Source organism: Propithecus coquereli, unplaced genomic scaffold (assembly GCF_000956105.1).
Source record: "Propithecus coquereli isolate 6110/MARCELLA unplaced genomic scaffold, Pcoq_1.0 Scaffold70, whole genome shotgun sequence".
NCBI lineage: Eukaryota > Metazoa > Chordata > Mammalia > Primates > Indriidae > Propithecus > Propithecus coquereli.
Genome location: NW_012153063.1, coordinates 4,732,834 through 4,760,558, shown reverse-complemented (window position 1 = coordinate 4,760,558; position 27,725 = coordinate 4,732,834). Strand labels below are relative to the sequence as shown.

Genomic DNA, 27,725 nt, shown 5'->3' with positions numbered 1-27,725 from the left:
TGGTTAAGTGATGTCGTGATTGTAGTAGCAGTCACAAATCGTGAAGCTCGCTCTCCAGCCCATGGCATTAGCCTTTTTCTGGTGGAAAATGGAATGAAAGGATTTATCAAGGGACGAAAGCTACATAAAATGGGATTAAAAGCCCAGGTAAGTCATAATATAGATCATATTCAGGTAATAATTACATTTATTATTTATCATCTGAAGATTTATATAGAGTATTACATGTGGCGCAATTATACCTTCCTATGCTGAATTCCTAAAATATGCTTTTCAGAAATAGTAATGGAGATTTATTCCTATTTATGCCACTGTATCTTTCTCTGGTGGTCAGCAATGAAAATAAGTCAGGATATTTTGAATATCTGCTTTAGAAATGGAAAAATTAATGGTAATAAGCCATCTATTTATAAAATTTATTAAAGAAAATTGTAAAGAACAAAAAATGTTTTTTCTATACGTTACCAAAAACACATGTTTTACTTTATATGTATTGGAAATCCTTAGTACTTAGTACATAGAGAACTGGACAATATTACAGACAGAATGACAGTGTATTGCAGTGAGAAAGCTACTGTTAAGGTCTATGGGAAATAACCTGCTCTCTCACTTCTGTCAGTATGCTTAAGCAAAAGAATAAAGGAAAAGGAGAGTACATTTCACACAGCTGCAGGTGTCAACAAGGTAAAGTAACAGCTAGCCCAGAGGGCCAGAATGCCCTGAAGCACTGAAACGCCCAGGGGTGCCTCATGTACCCAGATAACAGGGAGTAGAATGTACTCTGACTTAAAACAAAATGTTAAATGTATTTTTGACTAAGATTAATAATGATTAATGCTGATCTAGGCTTCTGTAACCCTGCTTGTGCGGATAGATGACTTTACAGGATGTGGTTTTTGTCTTTAAAAGAGCCCATCTCCCCTGGCTTGGGGCTGCTCTCTGGGCTGCTGCCTCTCAGCGGTGCAGAGGGTAGTCACTGGCTGGCTAATGAAGACTCACAATTTGGCTGGCTATCCAATTTTCCAAGCACCATTTATTGAATATGGATTCTTTTCCCCAGTGTATATTTTTGTCTGCCTTGTCAAAAATTAAATGACAATATGAGGATGGTTTTATATCTGGGTTCTCAGTCCTGTTCCAAAGGTCTATATCTCTGTTCTTTTGCCAGTACTATGCTGTTTTAGTTACCATAGCCTTGTAGTGTAGTTTGAAGTCTGATAAACTGATGCCTCCCAATTTGTTCTTTTTGCTTTAGATTGCTTTGGCTATACCTTGTCTTCTCTCGTTCCATACGAAGTGTAGAATTATTTTTTCTAGATCTGCAAAAAATGATGTTGATATTTTCATAGGGATTGCATTGATTCTGTAGATCACTTTAGGTAGTATAGACATTTTAACAATATTGATTCTGCCAATCCACGAGCATGGTAGGGTTTTCCATCTGTTTATATCCTCTACAATTTCTTTTCTCAGTGTTCTGCAGTTCTCCCTATATAGGTCTCTCATCTCCTTAGCTAAATGTATTCCTAAATATTTAATTTTCTTTGTTGCTATTGTGAAAGGTATTGCATCTTTGATTTAATTTTCGGCTTGACTGTTGTTGGCATACGTGAAACCCACTGATTTGTGTGCATTGATTTTGTATCCTGAGACTTTGCTGAATTCATTTATCAATTCCAAGAGTCTCTTGGTTTAATCCTTGGGATTTTCTAGATATAATATCGGCAGCAAACAGTGAAAGTTTGACCTCTTCTGCCCCATTTGGATACCCTTGATTTGGGTTATTGTGAGATTTAAATAAGATCATTCTCTATTTCATTGGTCTGTTAGGATACTGCAGAACTATTCTTTGAAGATGTACGGTTGCCAGCTAGTGCCCTACTTGGAGAAGAGAATAAAGGCTTCTATTACCTCATGCAAGAGCTTCCACAGGTCAGAAGTGTTTAAAGATTCTATCTTTTGATTATATAATGAACTGAAATAGAATAATATAGAACTATATAAATCTATGCACACAAAATTTGTGAAATAGCCAATCATTTGAGTATTAAAGTTGTAATAAAAGTATAAGTTTTATAGGTTAGATAAGTAAATAACTGAACTCAGAGATACCTAATCAAAGCTTATAAAGTGAGTCGGAACAATAGGTATTTCAGTTCCTTGATTCTTTCTTGGAATGATTTTCGCTTCTTAACTGCAAATCAAGAACTTTTAGCTCTTCATAAGGAAATGTCACTAAAACATTTGACAGTTTTTAAATACCAACTGTGAATCAAAAAGAAAAGGCGTTAAGTTCAGACTGAAAAGTTGTAGCCACATAGGGTCTGTTCCCAAACAGTTTTTAGAATGCAGTTGCCAAGTGGTCATTGAACCTCAGATGCCAGCATAAGTGGGTACACCTGCCTGGTGGCTGCCTTGCCATGGGCTAAACATGGAATTGGGAACAAGGGCTAGGAACACTGGCACTTAAATAGAATATGAAAATCACCAGCATGATGAAATTAAACTGACTGAGACTACTTTTACACTAATAGATAGAATTTAACCTGTGTATTTTAAAAATGTTAATTTCCACAGACACATTAAGTTATATTGGTGCACAGAGATAAATAAATTTAAAAACTGTGGAATTTCTTTGCTCATATATGAGTAAGGAGAAGAGGGGATTAAATATTACATATGTATAATAAAGATAAGCATTCATAAAAATAAAGAATTTATAGAGTTATCCTTATAGATGTTTCAAAAGAATCTCATAAACCCCTGTGGGAGCCTTTTCTCATAAAGAATTAAGAAATAAATTAATCTTTTGGAGTTTATTATGAAGATTATTTATAGAATTTTTTATAAATGAAATTGAGTGAAAATCACTTGTATAATTAGAATAATGTTTAAGACCCAGTTTTTATATTGTAGGAAAGGCTGTTAATTGCTGATGTGGCAATTGCAGCCTCTGAATTCATGTTTGAAGAAACCAGGAACTATGTTAAACAAAGAAAAGCTTTTGGGAAAACAGTTGCCCACATACAGGTAAGTTTGTCATATGGTTTAATATTAGATGATATCAGTTTACTCTGAAGTGGGTCTAGTGTAAACAAATTTGGGGTAATTTTCATATAAAGTGAAAATCACTAAAGGAGAGAGAGTAGAGAGTAAGACAAGAAGAGGTCCTAGGACAGAGTCCTTGAAAAACACTACAAGTCTTAAAAGTGGAATAGAAAAGGCAGAGACTACAAAGAAGAGTGGGAATGAATAGTTAGAAAGGAGAAAGCACATCAGGAGAGTGTTGTCACAGAAGGCAAGGGGGAAAGGGGATTTCATGTAGGAGGAAGTGGGGCCAAATGCTGCTTCAAGGAAAGATAGGATAAAGAGTGCTCTTTGGATATAATGATGTGGACGTTATTTAGCAAGAGCCATTAATGGTGGCAGAGTTGGGGGGTGACAGGCCAGAGTAGAGGAATAGACGGAAGTAAAGATACTGATGGCAGACAACTCTGCTGAGTTTGGCTGTGAATGGTAGTTGAGAGGAAGGATGGTAATGGAAGAGGGGAGAGGGTGGGGAAGGATTTGGGAGTCAAGGGAGATACTTGGGGGTTATTAATTTTTTGTTATTGTTGTTAGGATGGGAATACAAGAGAATATTTTGACACCTAGAGAAAGGATTTAGTAAAGAGGGAAAGATTGTAGATGTGGAGGGGATAATCAACTGCACAGGGTTTTTGAGAAAGGGTAAGGTTGTGGGTATTGACACGTGTAAAAAGCTAGATTTTCCCATCTCTGCAGGAGAGGTGTTCCTCCATTGTAACAGGAAGAAAAGAGGAAAGGAAGGGTGTGGGGGTTCAGTTAAATGCATAGCCCTGTTGGTAGAAAACTATAAAAGTTCTTTTCAGAAGACTTCTATTTCCTTAAAGAACAACAGAGAAAGTTAGTTCTTGAAGGAAAAGTGAGGGAAGGGGGCATGGAGGTGTCCAGGGAGAGCGAGGAAAGTTTGAAACCCTCTTCAGAGTGAGAATGAACTAATTAGAGAAGCACAGTTAGCCTGCTGGCAGTGTTGAGGACCCAGATGAGGTTAGTGATCATGAATGTATAGTGGTACCTTCTGTTTTTTTGCGTATCAGCTTTACCATAAGGGTTTAGCCGCCCAGGTATAAACACAGAGAAGGTAGATGATTATGTTTATGTTTAAGGTTGGGTTTTGCCAGGAAGTTTAAAGTATTTGCAAAAGAACTCGGTATGTGGTGTCCACAGTCACCCAACATGTCTGTTATTGATAAATTTTAGACCCTCTAGTTTCTTGTTAAATGAAGGAATGGTTTATAAGCAATGTATTCATCAAATTGGTGAAATATCTCACCAGCAAAATACCCTGGAGTTGGAATACTACTTAAAAAGTTTTAAGTAGGCCGGGCACGGTGGCTCACGCCTGTAATCCTAGTATTCTGGGAGGCTAAGGCGGGTGGATTGCTCGAAGTGAGGAGTTTGAGACCAGCCTACAAGAGCGAGACCCCATCTCTACTAAAAAAATAAAAAAATAGAAAGAAATGATCTGGACAACTAAAAATATATAGAGAGATAAAAAATTAGCCAGGCATGGTGGCACATGCCAGCTACTCGGGAGGCTGAGGCAGGAGGATCGCTTGAACCCAGGAGTTTGAGGTTGCTGTGAGATAGGCTGACGCCACGGCACTGTAGGCCAGGCAACAGAGCCAGACTCTGTCTCAAAAAAACAAAACAAAACAAAAAAAAGTTTTAAGTAGAATGACTTTGGCTGAAAGGCTTTGTGCAGGGAAAGATAGAAATGAAACACCTTGAAAGCTTTTCAGGACCAGCATTATGGAAATTCTGTTCAAGTGTGGTTAAAGTCCTAGCACAGCTACTTGAATCTCTGTAGTCTAGGCAAGTTGTGTTCTCGCTCAGAAATGTTCTTCTATTTGTAAATGTATGAAATGTATTTGATTTGTAAAATTGTAAAATCTTACCATTGTGAATCTTAAGATTTGTAAAATTTATTCACAAATAGAAATATTTTCCTGTTTGCAAATACTATCAGCAGCTACATCATAGGTTGCTGCAAAGATTAGATGGGATAATGTACAAAAAGTACTTGGAATATTGCCTAGCAAAGTAAGTCCCCATTAAAGTTAGCTATTATTATTATCTTTCCCTTATGTAATGTCTTGTTTTATTTTCTTCCAATATAAGCGACCTTTTAATCATGTTTTTCCTCTTGCTCCTGATCTGGACCATCTCTATGTCATTTTGGGAACTATTTGCTGAATATATAGTCATCAAGTTAACTTTTCTCCATCCTGAAAAAAAGTCTTTATATCCTAACTTTCTTATTGACATAAAAGACCTAAAATAGTTGTTCTGAATCTCTAAAAATTAAGGACACAATCAAGAAAACATTGTTAAAAACCAGTGTGATTTGGCTTGCCTAATGTTATTTCCTTAAGAGCAAGGATGTTATACTTTCTATCTCCTTTCATTTATGGATCACTGATTGACACATATCAGTGGTCCTCTATGACTGACCTTTCCCTCAAACATTTAGAAATGTTGGGGATGAGGGTGCACAGTGATTGGAAGTATAACTTGTATAGTGCCCTGGAGGACAGTGTTGTTAAATGTCCTATAATTCAGAGACAGCTGTTTACTACAACTAATTGTCTCACTCAAAATACCAATAATCTCTCATCGAGAAATACTGACATACATGGCGTATTCCTTTCTGTTTCACTGAGCAAGTATATATTGATTGCCTTGTAAGGGTTATGTACTCAAATGTAATTTGATAGGTATGACTCTGGACGTATACACTGTAGGCTCCTGGCAATATGAAGGAAGCGATACAACTTTCTCAACTGTGGCCAAAATGGAATCAGTAGCATTTGCTTCTGAAATCTAACCACCACCACTTTCACATCAAAAATGTTTATTAGAACACTCATGCCTTTATTATTATTCTGGATATTATAACAATTGAACCAAACATACATATTTTCCATCCGTTTGGAAATCTACATTTCCTGTGTGTATGAACTTCTTATTAGATTACAGGAAAGATAAATATACTACTACTCCGATTGCATTTAACCATGAAGGAAATAGGCAATTGGTCTATACTGTTTTCCCACAGGGGAAAATATTCTTTTAAAATATTAATTTATTCTATTTTGATAGCAAAAAGAAAACAAATAGTTTTAATCCTTTCTTTTCAATGGAAGTGTCATTTTATTGTTACCTCCTTTCAAAGGTAGTTCACTGAAATTTCAGTAGGTGGCAGTAGCATTCTGCTTCCACAGGTACATTGTTGCTAGCTACTAGTATTGTTTTCCAAATATATGTATATGCTCTGGGATTTCTGAGATATTTCTTTTAATCTTCCTGTTTTATCTAAATCAATGTCTTTGAATAATATTTTCATATTTCAAGCTAGGAATATATTCAGAGAAGATGAACAACGGTTCATACCTACACCTCCTATTCTATAGCTGGGTATACTACAGTTCCACTTATTCAGTTGAAACAGAAGGTCTTTAAATGTTACATTATACTTGGCCAAATGTCATTTTGTGACCCTATAACTATTTGGCTTCCTCTTTCTTTGTTATCCTTGAATTTTGAACATTTGGGGCCTTTCTAACCATTTAGATGCATGCCACAAAATTTAGTTTCCTGTTTAGAAATGAGAACTACCATACTGATGTAGCCATAGTTATGGGATTTTGAAAAAATCTATAGTCTCCAAAGTTGATATCAAGTCTCATGATTTTCCATAGAATAGATAAAACCATAAAATTCAGACGGTAAATAATAATGGCTGCCATTTTTTGACTACTCCCTATGTGCCAGACACTGTGCTAAATGAATTATTTCATTTTTTTCCCACCACCTTATATAAGTATTTTTTTTTTCTTGCTCAGGCTGGTCTCCTATATAAGTATTTTAATTATCCTCATTTTACAGGTAAGAAAGTTAAGGCATAGAGAGGTTAAGTAATGTGCCCCACGTTACACAGATAGAATTTTAACTCCAGAACCTACACTCTTAATCCATATACTGTTTTTACTGCCCAGAAGTTTAGAGTAGATTGGCCTTTTTTCTTTTCTTATTTCTTTCACCCAGTGGGCAATGAAGTGAAAATGGAATGTTCTTTTCTAATGAGAGCTCTTGGTTAGTCATTTCCTATGTGGTATGTGTTCTTGCTTCTAAGGGCACAAAGTATTAGGGACAGGAATAGGAGACAAAAAAAAATAGCACTTCTTCCTTCCATGCCTCCAAAACAGGAATATCCAGTTCTTAAGACCTTAAGCATGGGGTTAATTAGCTATAAAATTAGGTAGCAAACCTGATTTGTTTTATTTTATATTTAAGCAATAATATATGATAACATAGCTAACGGTGTCGTTTAAGATGAATACTGGGCTAGATAACCTCTCCAAGGTGTCTTCCAATTCCATAAGTCTATGATTCTAAGAATTTTGTCATTCAGAACTCTGAAAGAGACTCTATCCAGTCCACTTAGCAACTTCAGAAGAATTTTTAAAAAATGCTAGCTGCAGGATTTTAATGACTTAAAAATACTGCTATGAACATGTCGATCACTCACAAAATGTGTGGCACAATCATTAGGGGCCATTCATTAAGGAATGATTTCAGAAAGCATGATTCAGTGTATGCAGTGAAGAGCAAAGACCAAGCCTATTTAGTAATACCCAGCTCAACACCAAGGATACATAAATATTTAATCTCTTTATCCCCGGAGAGTAAATTATATACTCTTGGAGACATTTTCTTTCAGACCTCCGGACATCACTGAATGCACTGAAGCAAGAATTCTGAATGATTCTATGCTTGTCTGAAATTTAACTTCAGCTTCTAAAAACTCCTGGCATTCACTTACAATAGCACTTGTGTGAGGGAATCAGGCTTAGAAATCTTGATTCTCTCATACTGTACATAGAGCATAAATTCTCAAATGTGATATATCAGGTCAAAAGTATCACGAGACTTCTTAGATTCCCCCTTGTTTTCCAGAAGAAGTATGATAGATGTGTCATTGAACTAAGCTAGGAGTAGCCTTAAAATTGACTTTCAGGGATTTTCATGGAAGACGTATTCATCTATTTTCAATATATAAAAGATTCATTTTCCTACTTTTTTCACTTCTTGTGAACTTGAATGTGTAGGGTGGGAGTAGAAAAATTTGTGCTGATTAAAGTGGAAATTTGGCCTAATTAAATACATAATTAATAGAAACAGAGATAGAAAAAGTAAGAGAAAGAACGAGAGGGAAAGAAAGTTTTGATGTAACCCAGCTTGTTCAGAATTAGAGGCCAGGATACAGAGATGGAAGGAGTTTGGTGCCAGACTTCCTACTGCTTGGTTTGGAAATAATTAGATACTAGTTACATTCTCTGTTTCTAGAACAGGGAAAGACAGTCAGTTGGGTGTTTTGTCAGCACTGTAGTTATATTGATATCCTGTGAGGAATCTGCCCCTCAGAGCTCCTGCTCCACCTAACACATCCTGGTCTTGCCTGGTCCTGGGTCTTATTACACTCCATTGTGTTCTTTTCCAGAAATGCTAAGTAACAAAACTGTCTCAACTGCCAGTAACACTGAAAGATTCGGTTTTGTGGTTTGAGAATTATTATAGCCAACAGTAAAAGTAGGCCCGGCATCCTCTGAGGATCTTAGCCCCACATTCCTCTTTTGAGAACTCAGTTGTGGCTTTGGACTTGCCAGTGAATAGGTGAGATGCATTTAATTTCTAGTTTGAGTTTGACTGCACCACCTTTGTTTTTAACGTCCATATTTATGACTTCTATTAGCCACAGTGAAGGTCTCACTCATAAATTCTGCAGTAGAATGATCAGAACTCTGTTTCCATATGAATTTTCACAAAGAAGAGAGAGCCAGTTGACCATATCCAGGCCTTGGACCTAAGCAGTCTACTAGAATGGGGTGCACTTTTGGAGGCTACCCAAAGTAGGAAGCCAGTATTTCAAGTCCAAGCCAATTTCCTGAAGGAGGTTCAAGAGTCGGTGCCAAAGAGAAGAGATGTAAACTCAAAGCTCAGGGTGTGAGAGCCAAGAATTAGGAATGAAATAAAACTTGATTGAAGTGACAGCAATCAGGAACTATTGAGGATGGTCTAAACAGAATGATTTCCAAAAATATTATTGGTTGTCCATAGCCCACAGAAGGAGGCAAGTATGTAGGTATATTAACTTTGACAATTCCAGACCATTCATTTCGAGTTAGAGTCTGTACTAGACAAGCAATTGTGGGGGGAGAATGAGGAGGGGTGGAAGAGGTTGCAGGGTACTAGACTTTGATCTCTTGAGTGCTCTGATCTCTTGATTCCATTATTCTCCTATTGCATTCCACAGATCTAGATTAAATACTTTGCAATGTAAAATAATAATATCTAATAAATATGTATGTGTTTATGAACATATAGAACCCTCTTGTCCCTCCAGCTGTTAGAAGCAGAATAGGGAAATGTATGTACTTAATTTCAATTTCATTAATAGAGAAAAAAATCTTCCAGGATTTAGTATCTGGAGGAAAATAGGTGTTTTCAAAAGCTGTACCTAAAAAACTGTAACACCAGATGGTGCTCACATATTAAAATCATGCTGTTTTTCAAGTAGTTTCCCTTAATTCTCTAGATTTTAAAATCCAAAACGAGATATTATTTATGTATTTATTTTTTTGCCCCTTTTATTATAGTACAATTTTCCTTAACACTGAAATATAGTGAGTTTTAAATTTAAGCTGATTTGGTAATATATGCTCTTTTTATGGAGGAAAAACCCAGTAATTTCACTTTTGTTTTGCTCTAAAGATCTTTTATTATATAACTTTTGATACACTAGGTGAGTCAGAATTTGTACTTCTACCATGCTCATTTTTTTCTTTTATTTCCTTTAAACTCAAGACGGTACAGCATAAACTAGCAGAATTGAAAACACACATATGTGTAACCAGAGCTTTTGTGGACAGCTGTCTCCAGCTGCATGCAACGAATCGTCTGGACTCTCCCACTGCTTCCATGGCAAAATATTGGTATGCGTGCTACAGTAATTAAAATGTGGTGTTTGCTCAAACTGTTATGAAATTCCACCAACTCTACATTCAGCCTTGAGGGTCTTAAAGGAAAAGGGTGTGTAAATGAAAAATAAAAGTGAGACCCAACTCTTAAAAAAAATGCTGAGAAGTCCCATTAAGCCTATTTATAATGTGCTAACAGTTATTCAAATTGGTATTTAATTCTTTTTATTTTTTTCTTTTTTCAGCCCTTGACCATCTGTCAGGCAGGTATTTAATTCTTAACTTGCTATTGAAAATCAAATATTAAGAGTAGGATAATTAAAAGTAATTAAGTAGGATGGCTGATTAGTTTATTCTAGTAATGCTTTAATTTTAAATTATCCAAAGAGTGGTAGCATAATGAGGTTGAAAGAAAACAGTAAAACTTAGGAGTCTTGAGATACAGTCCCAATTCTTTCATTAAATAAGTATAATTAAACTTAACTCTCTGGAAAAACTTTTTGTTAATCTGTGAAATGGCAAGGTTGGACAGAATTTTTCTATTTAAGGTGTTTTCCAAATATAAGAAAAAATTCTTGAAGAATTTACTGTCCCATCAAAAGTTGCACATGGTTTATTAAGTGAAAGGGAAAAAAATGTTCTATTACGTTTAGAAAAACTTTCATTTGAATTAAAGATGATTAGCAATGGTGTTAAAGATGAGTTAATTGAAAAAAGACCCCTATAAGGCTTTTGTATATTTTAAGACTTGAAAACATACAGTCTAAATCAGATTCTTGAAGTGGATTTGGTTTCTTCTATTTAAAAACAAACATTCTCACATCTCATTAGCCCAAAACTAACCTAGAAAAAATTCCTGTCATTATTCATTAACTTGTGTTCAGTTCAGTCATAAGTAGAAGAGGGGAAATATTTGGTGCTTTATGTAATGATTCCATAATAATACAATTTCCAGGTTGAAAAGTAATGTTGAATTATTGAGAACTTGCACTTTTGGGGGAGAATTTTTATATTTACATTTACGAGTTCTTTTGACTATGGTAAAAAAGTGTAGAAAAATTTTAGATATTTTTAGAAAAAGAGGAGTTTGGATAGCTATTGACCTCGTTGTTCTTTGAAAACATGAGATTTATAGACATACTGGTATGTCTCATTGAAGCAGAGGAAGCAGCGAGGTATAACCCAGTAAATATTTCACTAAATACTTGCCAAATACAAAAAAACCCGTCAAATTCCAAATATTATTGCCCCCAGAGTCTTGTCTGGTAATATTAATAATTAGGTTGTTAATATATTAGGAACATCCTTACCTGTCCTATGGTTTGAGTTAAAAATTATTTTAAATAGAAAAATGTGTCTATGTTACCTTTGCTTTATGTTTCCTACTATTGAAAAGTAAGTAGAGAAGAATTTTGAACTAACTTATGTTTTTATGTTAAGGTGAATAAAATCCATACCAGTTAGAATTGTAATACAATCAGAAAAGAATTTTTCTCAAGTACTTCACATTTTTAACACACACATACACACATGTACACATATTTCAGGAGTAATTATCCCCAAATATTTTTGTTATAAGTTTCCTATATATGATGGCATGTACTTTAATAGTCTACCCTCTTAGGTTTCACTTTCACCTTCAATTTATTTCTGAAAAGTCAGAACCCTAAAATAAAATTTTTTTATGCTGAATTTCAGAACTATAATCTTCAGGTAGAGTTACATCATTGGAGAAATAAGACATGTTACAAAGGCAAAAGGAACTAAAGGGCTGAGTAATTTGACTCATCTAGAAAATCCAAATAAAGACCAAATTCAAGTCTTTACTATTATCCTTTTCAAGCCTAAAATAGCCAAAACCTAATAGTCTGAGACCTAATAGTCTCTCCCTTTTGTTTCTAGCCTTACCAGAAACCTAGCCAGAAATATAATTGATAAAGAAGATACTCTTTATTTGAAAATTCTCTTGAAATGTATTTCATATGTAGTTTTTTTCATCTTCTCTGGTTGGCTAATATGCCATTTTAATTGCTTGTTAAATGTGTACATTTAAATAATCGTAAACATTATAGTTTCCTGGTTGTGAAACACCTCATGGAAATCCATTTTAAATGTTCCTTTTCTGCTTTTTATTTTGGTCATCTAGGGCATCTGACTTACAAAACAGCGTAGCTTATGACTGCGTGCAGCTCCATGGAGGTTGGGGATATATGTGGGAGTACCCAATTGCAAGGTGAGTATGGTGGTTCTGTTACACTTTTCTTAATGATGTGAAAAAAAAGGAAAATTTCTTTACTTTATACATCAAATATAGAGGGAAAGAAGGTGTGAAATCTTCGCAGTTTTCAACTGACTACAGACAGAGTGTGTTCAAGCAAAAGGAAGCATCTTTATTGTATTGATTCACCACTAGAATTTTATCTTTTTTGTTTTTTTTTTTTCGAGACAGAGTCTGGCTCTGTTGCCCAGGCTAGAGTGCCGTGGCATCAGCCTAGCTCACAGCAACCTCAAACTCCTGGGCTCGAGCAATCCTACTGCCTCAGCCTCCAGAGTAGCTGGGACTACAGGCATGTGCCACCATGCCCTGCTAATTTTTTCTATGTATATTTTTAGTTGTCCAGCTAATTTCTTTCTATTTTTAGTAGAAATGGGGGTATTGCTCTTGCTCAGGCTGGTCTCGAACTCCTGAGCTCAAATGATCCACCGGCCTTGGCCTCCCAGAGTGCTAGGATTACGGGCATGAGCCACCGTGCCCGGCTGAATTTTATCATTTTTAAAGAAAGTAAAGAGGCTGGGCACAGTGGCTCATGCACTTTGGGAGACCAAGGTGGGGGGATCACTTGAGGCCAAAAGTTCAAGACCAGCCTGAGCAACGTAGCAAGACCTTGTCTCAACAAAAAATTTTAAAAAATAGGTAGTTTGAAATATTTTCTCCCATTCTGTGGGTTGTCTCTTTACTTTGTTGATTATTTCCTTTGCTGTGCAGAAGCTTTTTACCTTGTGATCTCATTTGTCCATTTTATTTCTGGTTGCCTGTGATTTTGAGATATTACTCAAGAAATTATTGTGCAGCAGTAGTGGGGAACCTGTGACCTTGGGGCCACATGAGGCCTTCTAGATTCTTGAGTGCGGTCCCTCGACCGAATCCAAACTTCACAGGCTCTGGGTAGTATGGACATTTTAACAATATTGATCTTCCAATCCATGAGCATAGAATATCTTCCCATTTTTTTGTTTCCTCTTCAATTTCATTCATTGATATTTTATAGTTTTCATTGTAGAAATCTTTCACTCTAATGGTTAATTTTATTCCTAAGTACTTTATTGTATTTGTAGCTATTGTAAATGGGATTACTTTCTTGGTTTCTTTTTCAGATTGTATGCTATTGTCATATAGAAATGCTACTGATTTTCGTATGTTGATTTTGTAGCCTACAAATTTACTGAATTTGTTTATCAGTTCTAATAGTTTTTTGGTGGAATCTTTAGGTTTCTCTAAGTGTAAGATCATATGTCTACAAACAATGATAACTTGACTTCTTCCTTTCCAATTTGAATACACTTTATTTCTTTCTCTTGTCCGATTGCTCTAGCTAGAACTTCCAGTACTATGTTGAATAACTGTTGAAATCAGGCATCCTTGCCTTGTTCCAGATCTTAGAGGAAAGGCTTTCAGTTTTCCCCATTTAGTATGATACTTCCTGTGGGTGTGTCATATGGCTTTTATTGTAATGAGGTATGTTCCTTCGATACACAAATAGATTTTTTATTTCCTTCAAATTAAAAGAAATTAAGTATACTTCTTTTTATTGTATTACATATAATCTTATCAGTTTGACTCAGTGCCAATTTGTAAATAGTGTCCTCTTCAATATTTCTTCTTTTCCTCTTCCCATAGTCTTTTGCCTCAGTAATCTCCCCATTGCATTTCTCCTTATTACTCTAGAAAGTATATATTTCCTCTTATTTAATAAGCAATATTTTCAATTTATAAAATTTTCCCAAGGAAATTTTTGATTCATATAGAAAAGTCCAATTTAGTTCTGAATCTGAAAATAAGAATGTTATGGGCTTCTAAAAACTTTTCCTAATTTTTATTTTAATATAGACTATCTAAAGGGAAACATTATCAAACCCATATTCAAATTGGCAGCCTTTCAAATTTATCATTTTGGCAAGCATAATTGAAAACATTTGATATGGTTATAGTCCTTAATGAGGGAAATAAACATTTTATTAAAATTACATTAAGAACAGAAGTTATGTAATGGCTCAATGTTTGTATAGTTTAGTTCAGGTTCTAAGACATATTAGATAAAAAGGAGGCAACCTCTAGATGGTTTAAGATTAGAATGTGGAGTAAGCCTTGGTCTCTGTTTCTTCAGAGTCAATTCCTTCAGGTCAGTAGCAAGCAAAAATTGTAGCTTGGTGGCTTATTTGAAATCCCTGGTTTCTGTTTGAGAGACTTATATTCCCTTTAAGAAATAATAATCACTCTTCTTGGTCAGCTTTTTAGTTCAAAGATTGTATGAATCTTTAGATTACCATTTCTCTCCCCGTATATTACCTAATCCTAATATTTCCTGATATCAAAAAGCCAGTTAGACACATTAAGCAATATGTGGATGTAATGTGCAGACTTCAATTTGATAGAAAAAATCATTCTCGTTGTTTCTTATATCTCCCAGATTAAGCTACGTTATTTGTTTATATTTCTGCTACCAAGTCTTGGTTTTACAGATAAAAGAAGTGCTTTTCGTTTTTTTTGCTTTTTTGTTTTGTTTTTTGTTTTTGTCCTTTTTAAATAACTGGTCTTCAGCATGTGGGTTTATTTCAGTCTTACACAGGCTTGGGCCTGTGAGAAGTGAGGTTTAAGCTTTGCCATTTGAAGATTTCTCCCCCATGCTAGGAAGGTCATCCTGAGATGGAGAGCTTCATTGCAGTGTGGTTAAACATTTCCGCTGCTGCCCTTCTCTGTTAATTTTAGTTGATGACTAAATTTAATTAGTAACCTATAAAAGGTCTACTGATCTGTCATTACCTACTCCACTGGAACTTCTTTAATGTGAAAAAAATGCCCAACTCCGTCTAAAAATGTTTGAAAGTTTGAGATTACTGTAGTTGGCTGAAATGGTAGGTAAGTCCTTAAAATGCATGTGCTGGATTTTGTGGAGAACAACAGAATCTATTCAGAAAAAAATACCTTTGAAAACATAAATGTCTCTAGCTTTTAAAACTTTCATCAGAAAGTACTGAGATTCTAAATATCCTTCGTAATACAGTAAATCAAATCAGTAAATATTTACTGAGTGCCCACATGTTTGCAAGGAACTCTGATGAATATGGAGAAGAATAAGTCCAGAATTGGTCATGTTCTTAGAGACCTGGCACATTTAGTTTGTCCTAAACATTAAATTTTTAAAAAACCCAGATTTTATACTTGGGAAAAAAAGCCTTTGAATTTTGTCTACTAAGAAAGTCCAAAGCTCAATAACTAGCCCTAAATGCCTGGGCCATCAAAAATGCTGTGATACAATAAAAAAGATACTTGCCAAAGAAGCAGAATACCTCATCCTCATTCCAGTCTGACGATTATCTGTTAGTGACCATTAATTAGTAAATGTATTAACTTCTCTGAACCTCGTTTCCTTTACCTGCAAAACAATAATAATATTTATTCCCCTGATCTCAGAGCTGAGAGGATAAAATGAGATGAGAAAAGATAAAAACAACTATACAGTGGCATGTTTGCTATCATGATTATTAGAAGTGAATCCCTGATATTTTTTTTGTGGGTTTTTTGTGGCAATGGACTCAGCCACTTAGTATTTTAACCCTACACATCACTGGAATGACTTTTAACTATTTCTAAAAAATACTTTATTTTCTGGAAATAGTATTTTCTAAAGCATTAATTTATACTCTTCGTGGTGGTAGAGGTGGCGGGATCTAAGGGGATGCTGGAAAGTATGTAAATTGTTTTCTCTTTTGTTTTCTGGATGTAAACTTTTTTAGATAACATTAAAGAAATAAGAAACTAAGACATTCCATGCATTTCGAAATCTAAAACATACTTTTTTTTGTCTTTTTTATTTCAGCATGTTATGGGGGTACAGATGTTTAGGTTACATATGTTGCCCTTGCCCCCCTCCCTCCCAAGTCCGAGCTTCAAGCGTGTCCATCCCCCAATGGTGCGCATCACACTCTTTGTGTATGCAAATACCCATCCCCTCCTGCCCCCTCCCCCTCCCCCCTGCCCGACATCCAATAAATGTTACTCTTATGTGTGCACTTATGTGTTGATCAGTTAATACCAGTTTGATGGTGAGTACATGTGGTGCTTGTTTTTCCATTCTTGGGATATTTCACTTAGTAGAATGCGTTCCAGCTCTTTGCAGGAGAATACAAGAGGTGCTATATCACCATTGTTTCTTAAAGCTGAATAGTACTCCATGGCATACATATACCACATTTTATTAATCCACTCATGTATTGATGGACATTGGGTTGTTTCCACATCTTTGCAATTGTGAATTGTGCTGCTATAAACATTCGGGTGCAGGTGTCTTTCTTATACAGTATCATTTGGTCTTTTGGGTAGATGCCCAGTAATGGGATTGCTGGATCGAATGGTACTTCTACTTGTATCTCTTTAAGATATCTCCATATTGCTTTCCACAGAGGTTGCACTAGTTTGCAATCCCACCAACAGTCCATGAGTGTTCCTATCTCTCCGCATCCACGCCAACATTTATTGTTTTGGGACTTTTTGATAAAGGCCAGTCTCACTGGAGATAAATGATATCTCATTGTGGTTTTAATTTGCATTTCCCTGATGATTAGAGATGTTCAGCATTTTTTCATATGTTTTTTGACCATTATTCTGTCTTCTTTTGAAAAGTTTCTGTTCATGTCCTTTGCCCACTTTTTGATAGGGTCGTTTGATTTTTTCTTGTTGATTTTCCCGAGTTCTAAGTAGATTCTGGTTATCAGCCCTTTATCGGATTTGTAGCATGCAAAAATTTTCTCCCATTCTGTAGGTTGTCTGTTTGCTCTTGTGACAGTTTCTTTGGCTGTGCAAAAGCTTTTTAATTTGATCAGGTCCCATTTATTTATTTTGGTTGTTGCTGTGATTGCCTTTGGGGTCTTCTTCATAAATTCTTTGCCTAGGCCAATGTCTAGAAGAGTATCTCCAACATCTTCCTCTAGAATTCTAATAGTTTCACTCCTTAGGTTTAAATCTGTTACCCAGCGTGAGTTGATTTTTGTGAGAGGTGAAAGGTGTGGATCCTGGTTCAGTCTTCTACATGTGGCTATCCAGTTTTCCCAGCACCATTTATTGAATAAGGATTCTTTTCCCCAATGTATGTTTTTGTCTTCTTTGTCAAAGATTAGATGGCTATATAAGGATGGTTTTATATCTGAGTTCTCAGTTCTGTTCCACTGGTCAATGGCTCTATTTCTGTGCCAATACCAAGTTGTTTTGATTACTACAGCCTTATAATAAAGTTTGAAGTCTGGTAAGTTGATACCTCCCATTTTGTTTTTATTGCCTAGAATTGAAAAAACTTACTTTTAAAGAATGCTATTATATGTGTTGAATTTTACAAAATTAAATCAGATGAAACATACTTATAAATGTTACTTTGACTTTGTAATCTCTTTAAACAAGCTAAAACAAAACTGTACTTATTATCAGTATCTTAATAGATTGTTTATAATATACCAATCTAGAATGAATGCCATACTGGAAAAATGAGTAATTTATGAAGAATTTTTATTGTTTGGATTTCATTAAATGAATGCTTTAATTAATAGTTACTTTATGAGACAAAATTTACTATTTCCAATATCTTTTATTTATTCAATCAATCATCTTCTGATTTATCCAGAGCTTATGTGGATGCCCGAGTTCAGCCAATCTATGGTGGTACCAATGAAATCATGAAGGAGCTGATTGCAAGAGAGATCGTCAGTGACAAGTAGACATCTGCCCACATCCTGGAATCCTATTACAGTTAATCTGGTTTTAAATCTACTCAAGATAAAATGTAACCTGGAAAGAGGGGGAACACTAAACATGTTTTTATATACTCTATCTATAAAGGAAGAAATCAAATATAAGATTGACACAGTGGAAGGAAAACCTTTGAATCCAAAGATTCTAAAATTGTCCAATGTAAGATTTAATTTTTTATATAATTAAAAGGGCAAAGTTTTTCTGAATCTAGATGCCTTAGTGTTTCATGTATCTCTAAAATTCTAAAAAGAATTAAAGCTTAAATCTTTAAAATTGAGGCAGAAATAATTTTGTTATACTCGAAGAACATTAATAAGATAGCACATTGACTTTTAAAGGGAAAAATAAATAGAATGTAAAGTCATGTCAGCTACCTTTTGCTCCAAATTCCCTGTAACAGTGGTTTTTACCACTCTGCCCCAGTCCCCTGTTTTTAAGCAGTGGAACCCTTCAAACAAAAGCTTGCTCAGAGTATCTCTGTGCAATGCTGCTAAGTGAGGGGCTGCTCTGAGTTGAAGCAGGCAACCTACCTTCCTACCCTATTGCATCAAAACCCCTAGGACTCAACTAAGCATTTGCCTAACCCCAAACAGAGGATGCTGTTGGTTCTCTCAACAACTGACACCTGGGCTTTGACAGATTTCCATTCCAATTTCATTTATTAGGAGAACACAGAATTATCTGTCATTCTTTAATTTCAAGATACTGGTATATTTTATAGCTATAAAGCACATAAAAGTAAAGTGTCTTTTATTTTGCAACAGCGTAATGTATTTATTCATTTAACAAACACTTTGTGTCTTCTGTAAACCAGGCTGTAAAAAATACCTACCATGAAGGCAAACAAAACTGGCAAGGTCACTGCTAATAAGTAAGTGAGTAAACAAATAAGTAGTAATAAATAAGGTAAGAAGTAAATAAGTAAACAAGATAAGTTCAAATCATAAATGCAATAAAAGAAATAAAGTAAGCATTCAAAATTGGAAAGTGAAGAAATAACATTTGATTTGAGACTTACAAGTAATCATAAAAAATAAACTGCTAATTTAATTTGTAATTATCATCATTTCAGTACTTGTTTTTCTTTGCATATAGTGGTGAGACAGTGAATAATATAGCTTTAAAATGGAAGTAGATGTATTCTCGTTCAACTTAAAAAACTCAAACATTTTATTTGGTATTGTTGGTATTAAACGGTTTTTTAAAAAATACAATCATTACAACTGGACAGAGCAGAGGGAAGGGAAAATATTTTCATACTATTCTTTCCTAGAATTACACAGCTTTGATTTGCTCTTGTGTGGTTGTCAGCTTAGGTTCTTTCTCATATGCATTAAATAACCATGCAAAATAAATTCTACTAGCTATTACTGTATTTGCAGCTTTCATCTCCCTTCTACTGCTGGGAAGTGACATCCACAACCCCACTTCCCCCAACACAGCCCCTTTCCCTTCCAATCCCAATCTTGAGGGAAATTAGATTTTAGGAATAAAACATCTGGGGGATAAAGAGTAAATTAGCACAGTAGGAAAAGCCTACTGTGTAGAGGTGGGCAGACCTGGATTTGAACAATAACTCTGCCATTTAGGAGCCACTGAAGGAAACTTGGGCAAGTTGTTTAACTTCTCAGGATTCTTTCTGGTGCAAATGACAAAACAAACTCAATTCAAACCATCTTAAGCAACAATTTGAATGCATTGGCTTGAAAGGATTGTGGACTAGCTCTTACAGTGTGAAGAACTGTAAGAAGTAGGGGTCTCAAGAACCTGATCCTGGGACTTAGAACTGCCCGCATTTATGCTATACCCATTTATTTGTACTTTCCTTTGCAAAGTGGCCTAATGAACACTGTAGAAGAAGTTCATTATGAGTCCTGTAAAAATGACCTTGGGCTGCTTCAAATGTCATTATAAGGTAGAGGAGAAATGCACTTTGATTGACATTCCCATAAGGAATACGTAGACTGGGAGAAGCAGTCCCTGAACCAGAGCATGGTATCACCAAAAGAAAAGAACCAAAAAGTCTACTGGGCAGACCTAAATCTAGCTCTATCTCTTTTTCTCCCTCTCTCTGTCCATCCCCCCCCCGCCAGAATGATTACAGTCCTCTAGAGCTGGAAATAGATTCTAGTAATTTTTATACGGCAGAAAGTGAAACTGTTTCTAAGGTAGGATATTCTCTTGTGGTGATCTCTGGGATATTTTCTATCTCTTCTAAACCAGACGTTTTCTTTATCTTACCAACTTCAGTCTTGTTTCATACTTGTATCATGGGCTTAAAGCTGAAAGCAAAAAATCCAGAGTGTGCTCCTTAACCTTTCATTTGGTTTTCATTTCTTAAACAGCTAATCTTTGTGTTTTGCTTGTGTGGCTTTGATTGTTGTCCCCTAGGGAAGGAACTTATCATCTGTATCTCACGCAGTGCTGAGTGCTCAAGAAACGATAAATAGTAATAATGTTCAAAAGAACAGGCTGGACCAACACAGCGAGAAAGCAACGCTATGTAAATATTAATGAGAATTTAAAAGCCTGAGCAATTTTGTTTTTTGGCTGAGATTTTTAGGATCAGAATTATTGCTTTAAAATTATTCTTGCCCTTTATTTATTTGATGGTATCATTGAAAATTGTTTGGATTTGCTATTTTAAAATCTAACTCTGCAAATCTTTACTAATCTAGTAATTTTAGTAGTTTATTGCGCAGAGTGTAAGATTTCTAGGAGACTGTTTTCTTCATGTCAGTATTAATTTTGGCACACACAGCATTAATTTATTTAGAGTCATTGGAAAGATTTGACATTGAGATTGAGACCAACTGTAGGCCTGTGTCTACTGGTTTAAAATAAATGTTGAAAAGAAGTTCTACTCTATTTTTTAAAATCTAATTCTCAAGAAAAAATTATGAAAAACTTCAAACATACTAAAAAATAAAGTATTATATAATGAACCTCTAGCTTCAACATTTACTAATCAATCTCTCCCACTTTTTTTGTCATGTACAAGGCAAATTCCAGGCTTAATGCTACTTCACACACAAATATATCTCAGCATCTGTATCTAACTCATGAAGATTTTTTTTTACATAGCCACAAGGTCATTATGATGCTTTAAAATCTTAAACTTAACATATAATTCCAAGTTCACATTAAATTTTCCTTGTTTGTATCAAAAATGCCTTTTGTGTTAATAGTTTGTTCAAAGCAGGATCTCAACAAGGTCCACAAATTGTATTTGGTTGTATTATCTCATAAGTGTCTTTTATTTTATAACAGTCCTCCCTTTTCTCTTTTTTCCTTCTCTTTACAAATTTTGTGTTTAAAATTAGCATATAACACTTTTGCCCTTTTTGGTATACATACATACAGTAAAATTACCTTTTTTGGTTCTCTGGATTTTAGCATGTATAGATTTATCCAACTACCACCACAATCAGGATACAGAAGAGTTCCTTCACCCCAAAAACTGCCTCATGCCCTTTGTAGTCAAACCCTCTCCACACCTATAACTGCTGGCACCCACTGATCTAATCTCTCGTTTTGAGATAGTCATAAACAGAATCATATAGTATGTAAACTTTTGAGAATGATTCCTTTCTCTTAGCAAAATACATTTAAAATCCATCCATGTTGCACGAGTCAATAGCTTGTTCTTTTTTAGTGCTAAGTAGCATTCCACTATATGAATGTACCAGAGTTTATTCATTCACCTGCTTAAGGACATCTTGATTAAGGTTAAATCTTAACATCTTGCTAAGGTTAAATACCCAGGAGAGGAATTGCTTGGTCAGATGGTAAGTGTATGTTTAACTTTAAAAGAAACTGCCAAGCTGTTTTTCCAGAGTGCCCATACCATTTTGCCTTCCTACCAGTAAGGTAAGAGTTGCAATTGCACTGAATCTTCTCCAGCACTTTTATTTTTTATTTTTGCCATTTTGATAGGTATGTAGTGGTATGTCATCATGGTTTTAATTTGAAATTCCTTGACGTCTAATGATGTGGAACAGCATTTCATGTGCTTATTTGCCTTCTGTGTATTTTTTTCGGTGAATTGTCTATTCAGGCCTTTTGCCCATTTTTTATTTGGGTTGCTTGTTTTCTTAATGTTGAGCTTTGAAAGTTCTTTATATTCTCTGGATACTGTCAAGCACAAAGCAAAGCCAGGCTGATAGATTCTGTCCCAGTCTTAAAAACAACAGGCTCTTTTTAGACTCAGTTTATTGCTTACATAGATAGTAAAATGAAGAGTAGCTAAAGGTGCCAGCTCTCTGTAGCTTTTGTGCAGGGCAACACCAAAACAAAAGAGGCCAGATGACCACAACAAGAATGATGGTATACTGTTGCTGAGGAGCCCATTCTATGATACCGCCAAGCAGTCTTATAGCTGCAGGTGTGCCTTAAGGGTGGCGAGGCAGAATGCCTTGTACCTCATCAGAAACCATGAGACAATGACAAACTGTGACATGATAGCCTCTTGGTAAAGAGGGGAGCCAGTGAGAAATGGCCTTGGAGCAGCACCTCATTAGCCCTCCATACTTTGTATCCTAGGAGGATCACAAGGCATTATGCCAAGATTCAGTTGCCATTCAAGCCGTGTCTACGTGGTCTATGTGGAAACATGTGAAGTTGTCAGGTGCTAGCATGGAGCTGTTCCCCTATAGATACAAGTTCATTGTTGGATATGTGGTTTGTAAATATTTCCTCACTTATCTGTAATTAATTCTTTCATTCTCTTAACAGTTGATTTCTCAGAGCAGAAGTTTTAAATTTTGATGAATTCCAATTTATCAGCCTTTTTTTTTATGGATCATGTATTTGGTATCATGCTCAAGAACTCTTTTTTATTTTTTTAAATTTAATTTTTATTTTTTGGAGAGATACAGTCTTTCTGTGTTTCCCAGGCTGGTCTCAAACTCCTGGCCTCAAGCGATCCTCCTGCCTTAGCCTCCTGAAGTGCTGGCATTATAGGTGTGAGCCTCCATAACTGGCCATGTCCAAGAACTCTGTACCCAAACCTATCGTCAAGTTTTTCTCTTATGTTTTCTTTTAAGAATTTTATATTTTATGTTATGCATTTAGATCTATGTTCCATTTAGTAATTTTTATAAGGTGTAAGGTTTCATGTTGAGGTTCATTTTTTTATATACGTAGATATCTAGCTGTTCTAACACCACTTGTTGAAAAAAGTATGTTTTTTCACTAATTGCCTTTGCACCTTTGTCAAAAATCACTTGACTGTATTTGTGTGGGTCTATTTCTGAACTCTGTTCTGTTGCATTGATCTGTGTGTCTATCCTTTTGCCATGGTATTGATTATGGTAGCTTTATAGAAAGTCTTAAAATCAGATAATGGAATTTCTTCAACTATATTCTTTTTTTTTTTTTTCCAAAATTGTTTTGGCTATTCTAATTCCTTTTCCATTCCATACAATTTTTTTTAATCAACTTGTTTATATCTTCAAAAAAAAAATCCTGCTGGAGTTTTGATTAGAATTGCAGTAAATCTATGGATCCATTTGAAAGGTATTGTCATCTTTACTATGTTAAGTCTTCCAATCTATGAACAAGGAATGTCCCAATTCATTTTGGTCAATTTTGGCTTTCTTCAGTATTTTGTAGTTTTCAACATACAGATCCTATACGTGCTTTGTTATATTTATACTTAAGTATTTCTTTTTTTTTTTTTTTTGCAGTTACTGTAAATTATATTGTTTAATTCTGGTTTATAATTGTTTATTGCCAATATAATTGATTATTGTTTGTTGACCATGCATCCTTTGGTTTGTTAATTAAGCTTTCCTTGCACTGTCTTTTTTTGTTATCAGGTTGATGCGACCTCCTAAAATGATTTGGGGATTATTTCTCCCCTTTTCTTTAATGCAATTGACTTGTTGAAAAAAACCTGGTCATTTTATTTTGTAGAATTCCACCATTATTGATTTGCCTGATTGATTTCTTCTAATGGTTTATATTTATTCCTCTATTCCCCATGGTTCTTATAAACTAATAGTTAGATCTAGAGGCTTGACTAGATTCAGGCTCAATATTTTTGCCCAGAAAGCTTAATAAGCAGTGCTGTGAATATTCTATTGTATCACATCATGAGACACATCATATCTATTTTTCTCACTTATAGTGATTCTGATCAGTGGATTCAGATAATATTAGTCTGATACCTCCATAAAATTCTTTATCAACTTTTTTACCTAATGCTTTTAACATCCATTGATAATTATTTATAAGATCTATTATTTCATTAGAAGTTGCAAAAGATGCTTTTCTAATTTTTTAACTCCTTTTGCATTTATTAACTTTGATAAAGAAGAAATTTTATCAACTTTTTAGTCTGTGTGTTCTTTGAGTCCTAAAGGAATCAGAAGCTGAGACTCAGAAATATAAGAGGTTTATTGAGTGGTAACATCTGTGAAAGATAAAAAAGGAAGGAAGTCATATGGGGCAGGAGAACAGGACTGTAGACCATAAAGCTTATTTGATAAAGTCTTGCCCAACCCAGTGGGAGAACTGTGGAGCAAAGACTGCCTATTAGAGGGATCTCATATTGTGCAGAAATAGCCAGTCCCTGGTTTCTCTGGCCTGCTCAGTCACTGTATCAGGACTGCCTGGAAGAGAGTGGCCTCAGCTCAAAAGCTGCTATGGATCCTAAAGGTGTTAACAGCTGGAGGCTGTCGGATAACTGTAGTCCTTACAGTAAAATGGCAAATTCTTTCTTGAAGGGAAATCTAGGAGCTGTACCTCCATGGCTGCCACAGTTTAGAATATAATTTGTAAATAAAAGGCAGAATAAATTATTGATTCTTTCCTTTTATCAATTTTTAGAGTAATGAGTAGGTGCCCTAGCAACTTCCAATGGTAATGATTTTTTTAATATCAATAAGAATTCATGGATTTTTAGAAATTTTGATATATTTCCATTACTTGCAGTCATTATTCTTTTTGATGTCTATATTGGTTTATCTCAGGCCGGTAAGAACCCTTTCAAGTTTGCTCCTATTTTTTTCTCCATTTTATTTTGGGAAATGACAAACATATACAAAAGCACACAGAATAATACAGTGAGCCACTATGTATGCATCACCCAGCTTTGACAATTATCAACTTATAACCAATCTTTAGTCATCTGTCTTCTTATACCACCACTCTCAGGCGTAATTTTAAAACAAATAACAGACATCACGTAATCCTGAGTAATTTCTACATGGTCCATTATTTATGATAGTGTCCTTGCTGTCTGCCACAACAAAATTTCCCATTCCTATCATATACAATTCCTATCCTGAAGCTGAAAGCAGTTAGATCCCTAAGTTTCCCAAAGATCTCTAGTTTATTTTAGTAAGTTTTTTTTCAGTTTTAAGCTACTACAGTACCAAATTTTTTTCTTTATTTTACATTCTGTTTTATGAAATCCCCCTTGAAATTATTTGGATTGTTAAAAACCATATTCTTTCTTCAGTCTTTTCCTTAAATCTAATCTCACCAGAAACTTAGCATATCCCAAGAGAAGTTATATTCCATTTTACAGTAGAAAATTATATTAGAATGTTTTTCCTTGCAAGAAACAGAAAACCAAATTTGGCTTAAACAATGAAGGAAAGGCTCACAAAACTGGAAAGCTCAGATGCAGGGCAGACTCAAAACTAGTTGACTGAGTAGCTTAGCTTTGTCACCAAGGACCCACTTTACCAGTTGCTTGCCATCCTTTGTTCTGTCATTCATAGTGTAGGGCTCATTGTGAAACTGGCTCCTCTTATGGTCATGAGATGGACTTTCTTCTTCATGTCCAGGGTGAGAGAATGCACTTCTGCCCAGAATTTTAGGAATAAGTGCTGAAATCCACTCTCATGGGGCTAGTTTTGCCCACCTCTGAACCAGTGATTGCATCTAGGGAAATAATTAGGGTCTTCTTTGGGACATGGAGATAGGAGCAGATTTATTCAAAGTACATGAGCTGCATGAAGGGCTAGATTACAGCAAGAAAATCAGGAAAATTTTAGAAATGGAAATTATGGAATAGAAACCAAATAGGCAACTAACGAATACCTACTGTAACAACTGCAAAGTAGATCCTGGCTGTTGGGTCAGTGCCTGAAGATTGTCACATATTAAATGAGACGCCATCTCATTTACTATTTTTGGATTCCCTTGCAATTTGGCAGAGCCATGTGACTAGTCCTTGCCAGTGGATTGTGGATGGAAGTGAGGTGTGTGTCTTACCCTGTGGCAGCAAATGTAGAGGTGCTATGGAAGTGACATAAGATCAAAGCATGGAATGCAGATCCAACATATGGAAAACAGGTGCTCTGGAAAGTTACCTGACCTGCAGCAGACTTTGTGTGAAGTAGAAATAAACTTTTTTTGTATTAAATCAATGTGATTTGGGGTTGTTTGCTACTGCACCATAACCTGGCCCATCATGACTGTTAGAACTTTCATATGTTCTTACACATGCTACATAATTGAGGAAATAGAACTGGTGTTACAATATATATGTAATGCCTTCAGTGGCTCCAAGGAATTGCCATGATATTCACATTTCACATAAAATGAATGAGAATGTTGGAATACTGTTTCAATTGCAGTGATTTCTGACAAGTATTTCTGGATATACCTGTTTAGTTTAATTAGTGTAGTGAAAACAATGCGTTCATCACTTCATTGCCTTATGCAAAAATCTTCAGTAGTTCCACCATTACCTACCAAATAAGAGCTTTACATTCCTTCCTTAAATTTTCATCAAAGCCTTCCATTTTTTGGTCCAAACCTACCTTTGAAGATTTGTGCACCATTATTTTTTTAATTGCATCAAAGTGTTCAGCATTTTTTTTTTTTTTTTTTTTTTTTAGACAGAGTCTCACTGTGTTGCCCTGGCTAGAGTGAGTGCCGTGGCGTCAGCCTAGCTCACAGCAACCTCAAACTCCTGGGCTCAAGTGATCCTACTGCCCCAGCCTCCCGAGCAGCTGGGACTACAGGCATGCACCACCATGCCCGGCTAATTTTTTCTATACATTTTTAGTTGTCCGATTAATTTCTTTCTAATTTTTAGTAGAGGTGGGGTCTCGCTCTTGCTCAGGCTGGTCTCGAACTCCTGAGCTCAAACAATCCGCCCGCCTCGGCCTCCCAGAGAGCTAGGATTACAGGCGTGAGCCACCGCGCCCGGCCTAATGTTCAGCATTTTTAATACTCATGGGCATAGCCAAAGAGCTTGAAAAAGGGAATGTATTACCAAAAATCTCTTTTAGCTGTCTTTTTGTTTAACTCTCCACTCCCACCCAAACCTTGCTACATCTAGCTGACTCTCTTTAGACATTTTTATTTGGAAACTGGTAGAGACTATTGCCTAACCAACATCTATTGTCCCCTTCTTCGTAAATAATAATCCATATACTATTGGAGATGACAATGTATTCAGCTTTGGTTGTATTTTCTAGTCTCCCTTGCAGCTAGATATATCCACATGATGAAGTTGTAGTTGTTGAGAAGGACTTCAGGTGAGGTAACTTAGAGGCCTGTTTGCCTTCTGCCTTTCTTCCTGCCAGCTGCCTGGAAGTGGATAATGATGGTTGGGGTTCCAGTAGCCATCTGGGACCATGAGATTACTTTGAGACTGGAAGCCAGGGCTGAGAATGGCAGAA

The 27,725-nt window shown here is 35.5% G+C and overlaps 1 protein-coding gene across 1 annotated transcript in view; it reads left to right on the top strand.

The window, feature by feature from the left end:
- The window catches only part of ACADL (acyl-CoA dehydrogenase, long chain), a 61,787-nt gene extending 43,602 nt beyond the window's left edge, over positions 1–18,185 (top strand). The window contains exons 7-12 of the mRNA XM_012661250.1: positions 1–147; positions 1,831–1,932; positions 2,917–3,030; positions 9,949–10,076; positions 12,208–12,294; positions 17,954–18,185. The exon at positions 1–147 is cut by the window's left edge and continues 1 nt beyond it. Coding sequence (XP_012516704.1) covers positions 1–147; positions 1,831–1,932; positions 2,917–3,030; positions 9,949–10,076; positions 12,208–12,294; positions 17,954–18,047 — 672 coding nt within the window. The 3' untranslated portion in view covers positions 18,048–18,185. The remainder of the gene's footprint in view (positions 148–1,830; positions 1,933–2,916; positions 3,031–9,948; positions 10,077–12,207; positions 12,295–17,953) is intronic.
- Positions 18,186–27,725: the final 9,540 nt, after the last annotated feature.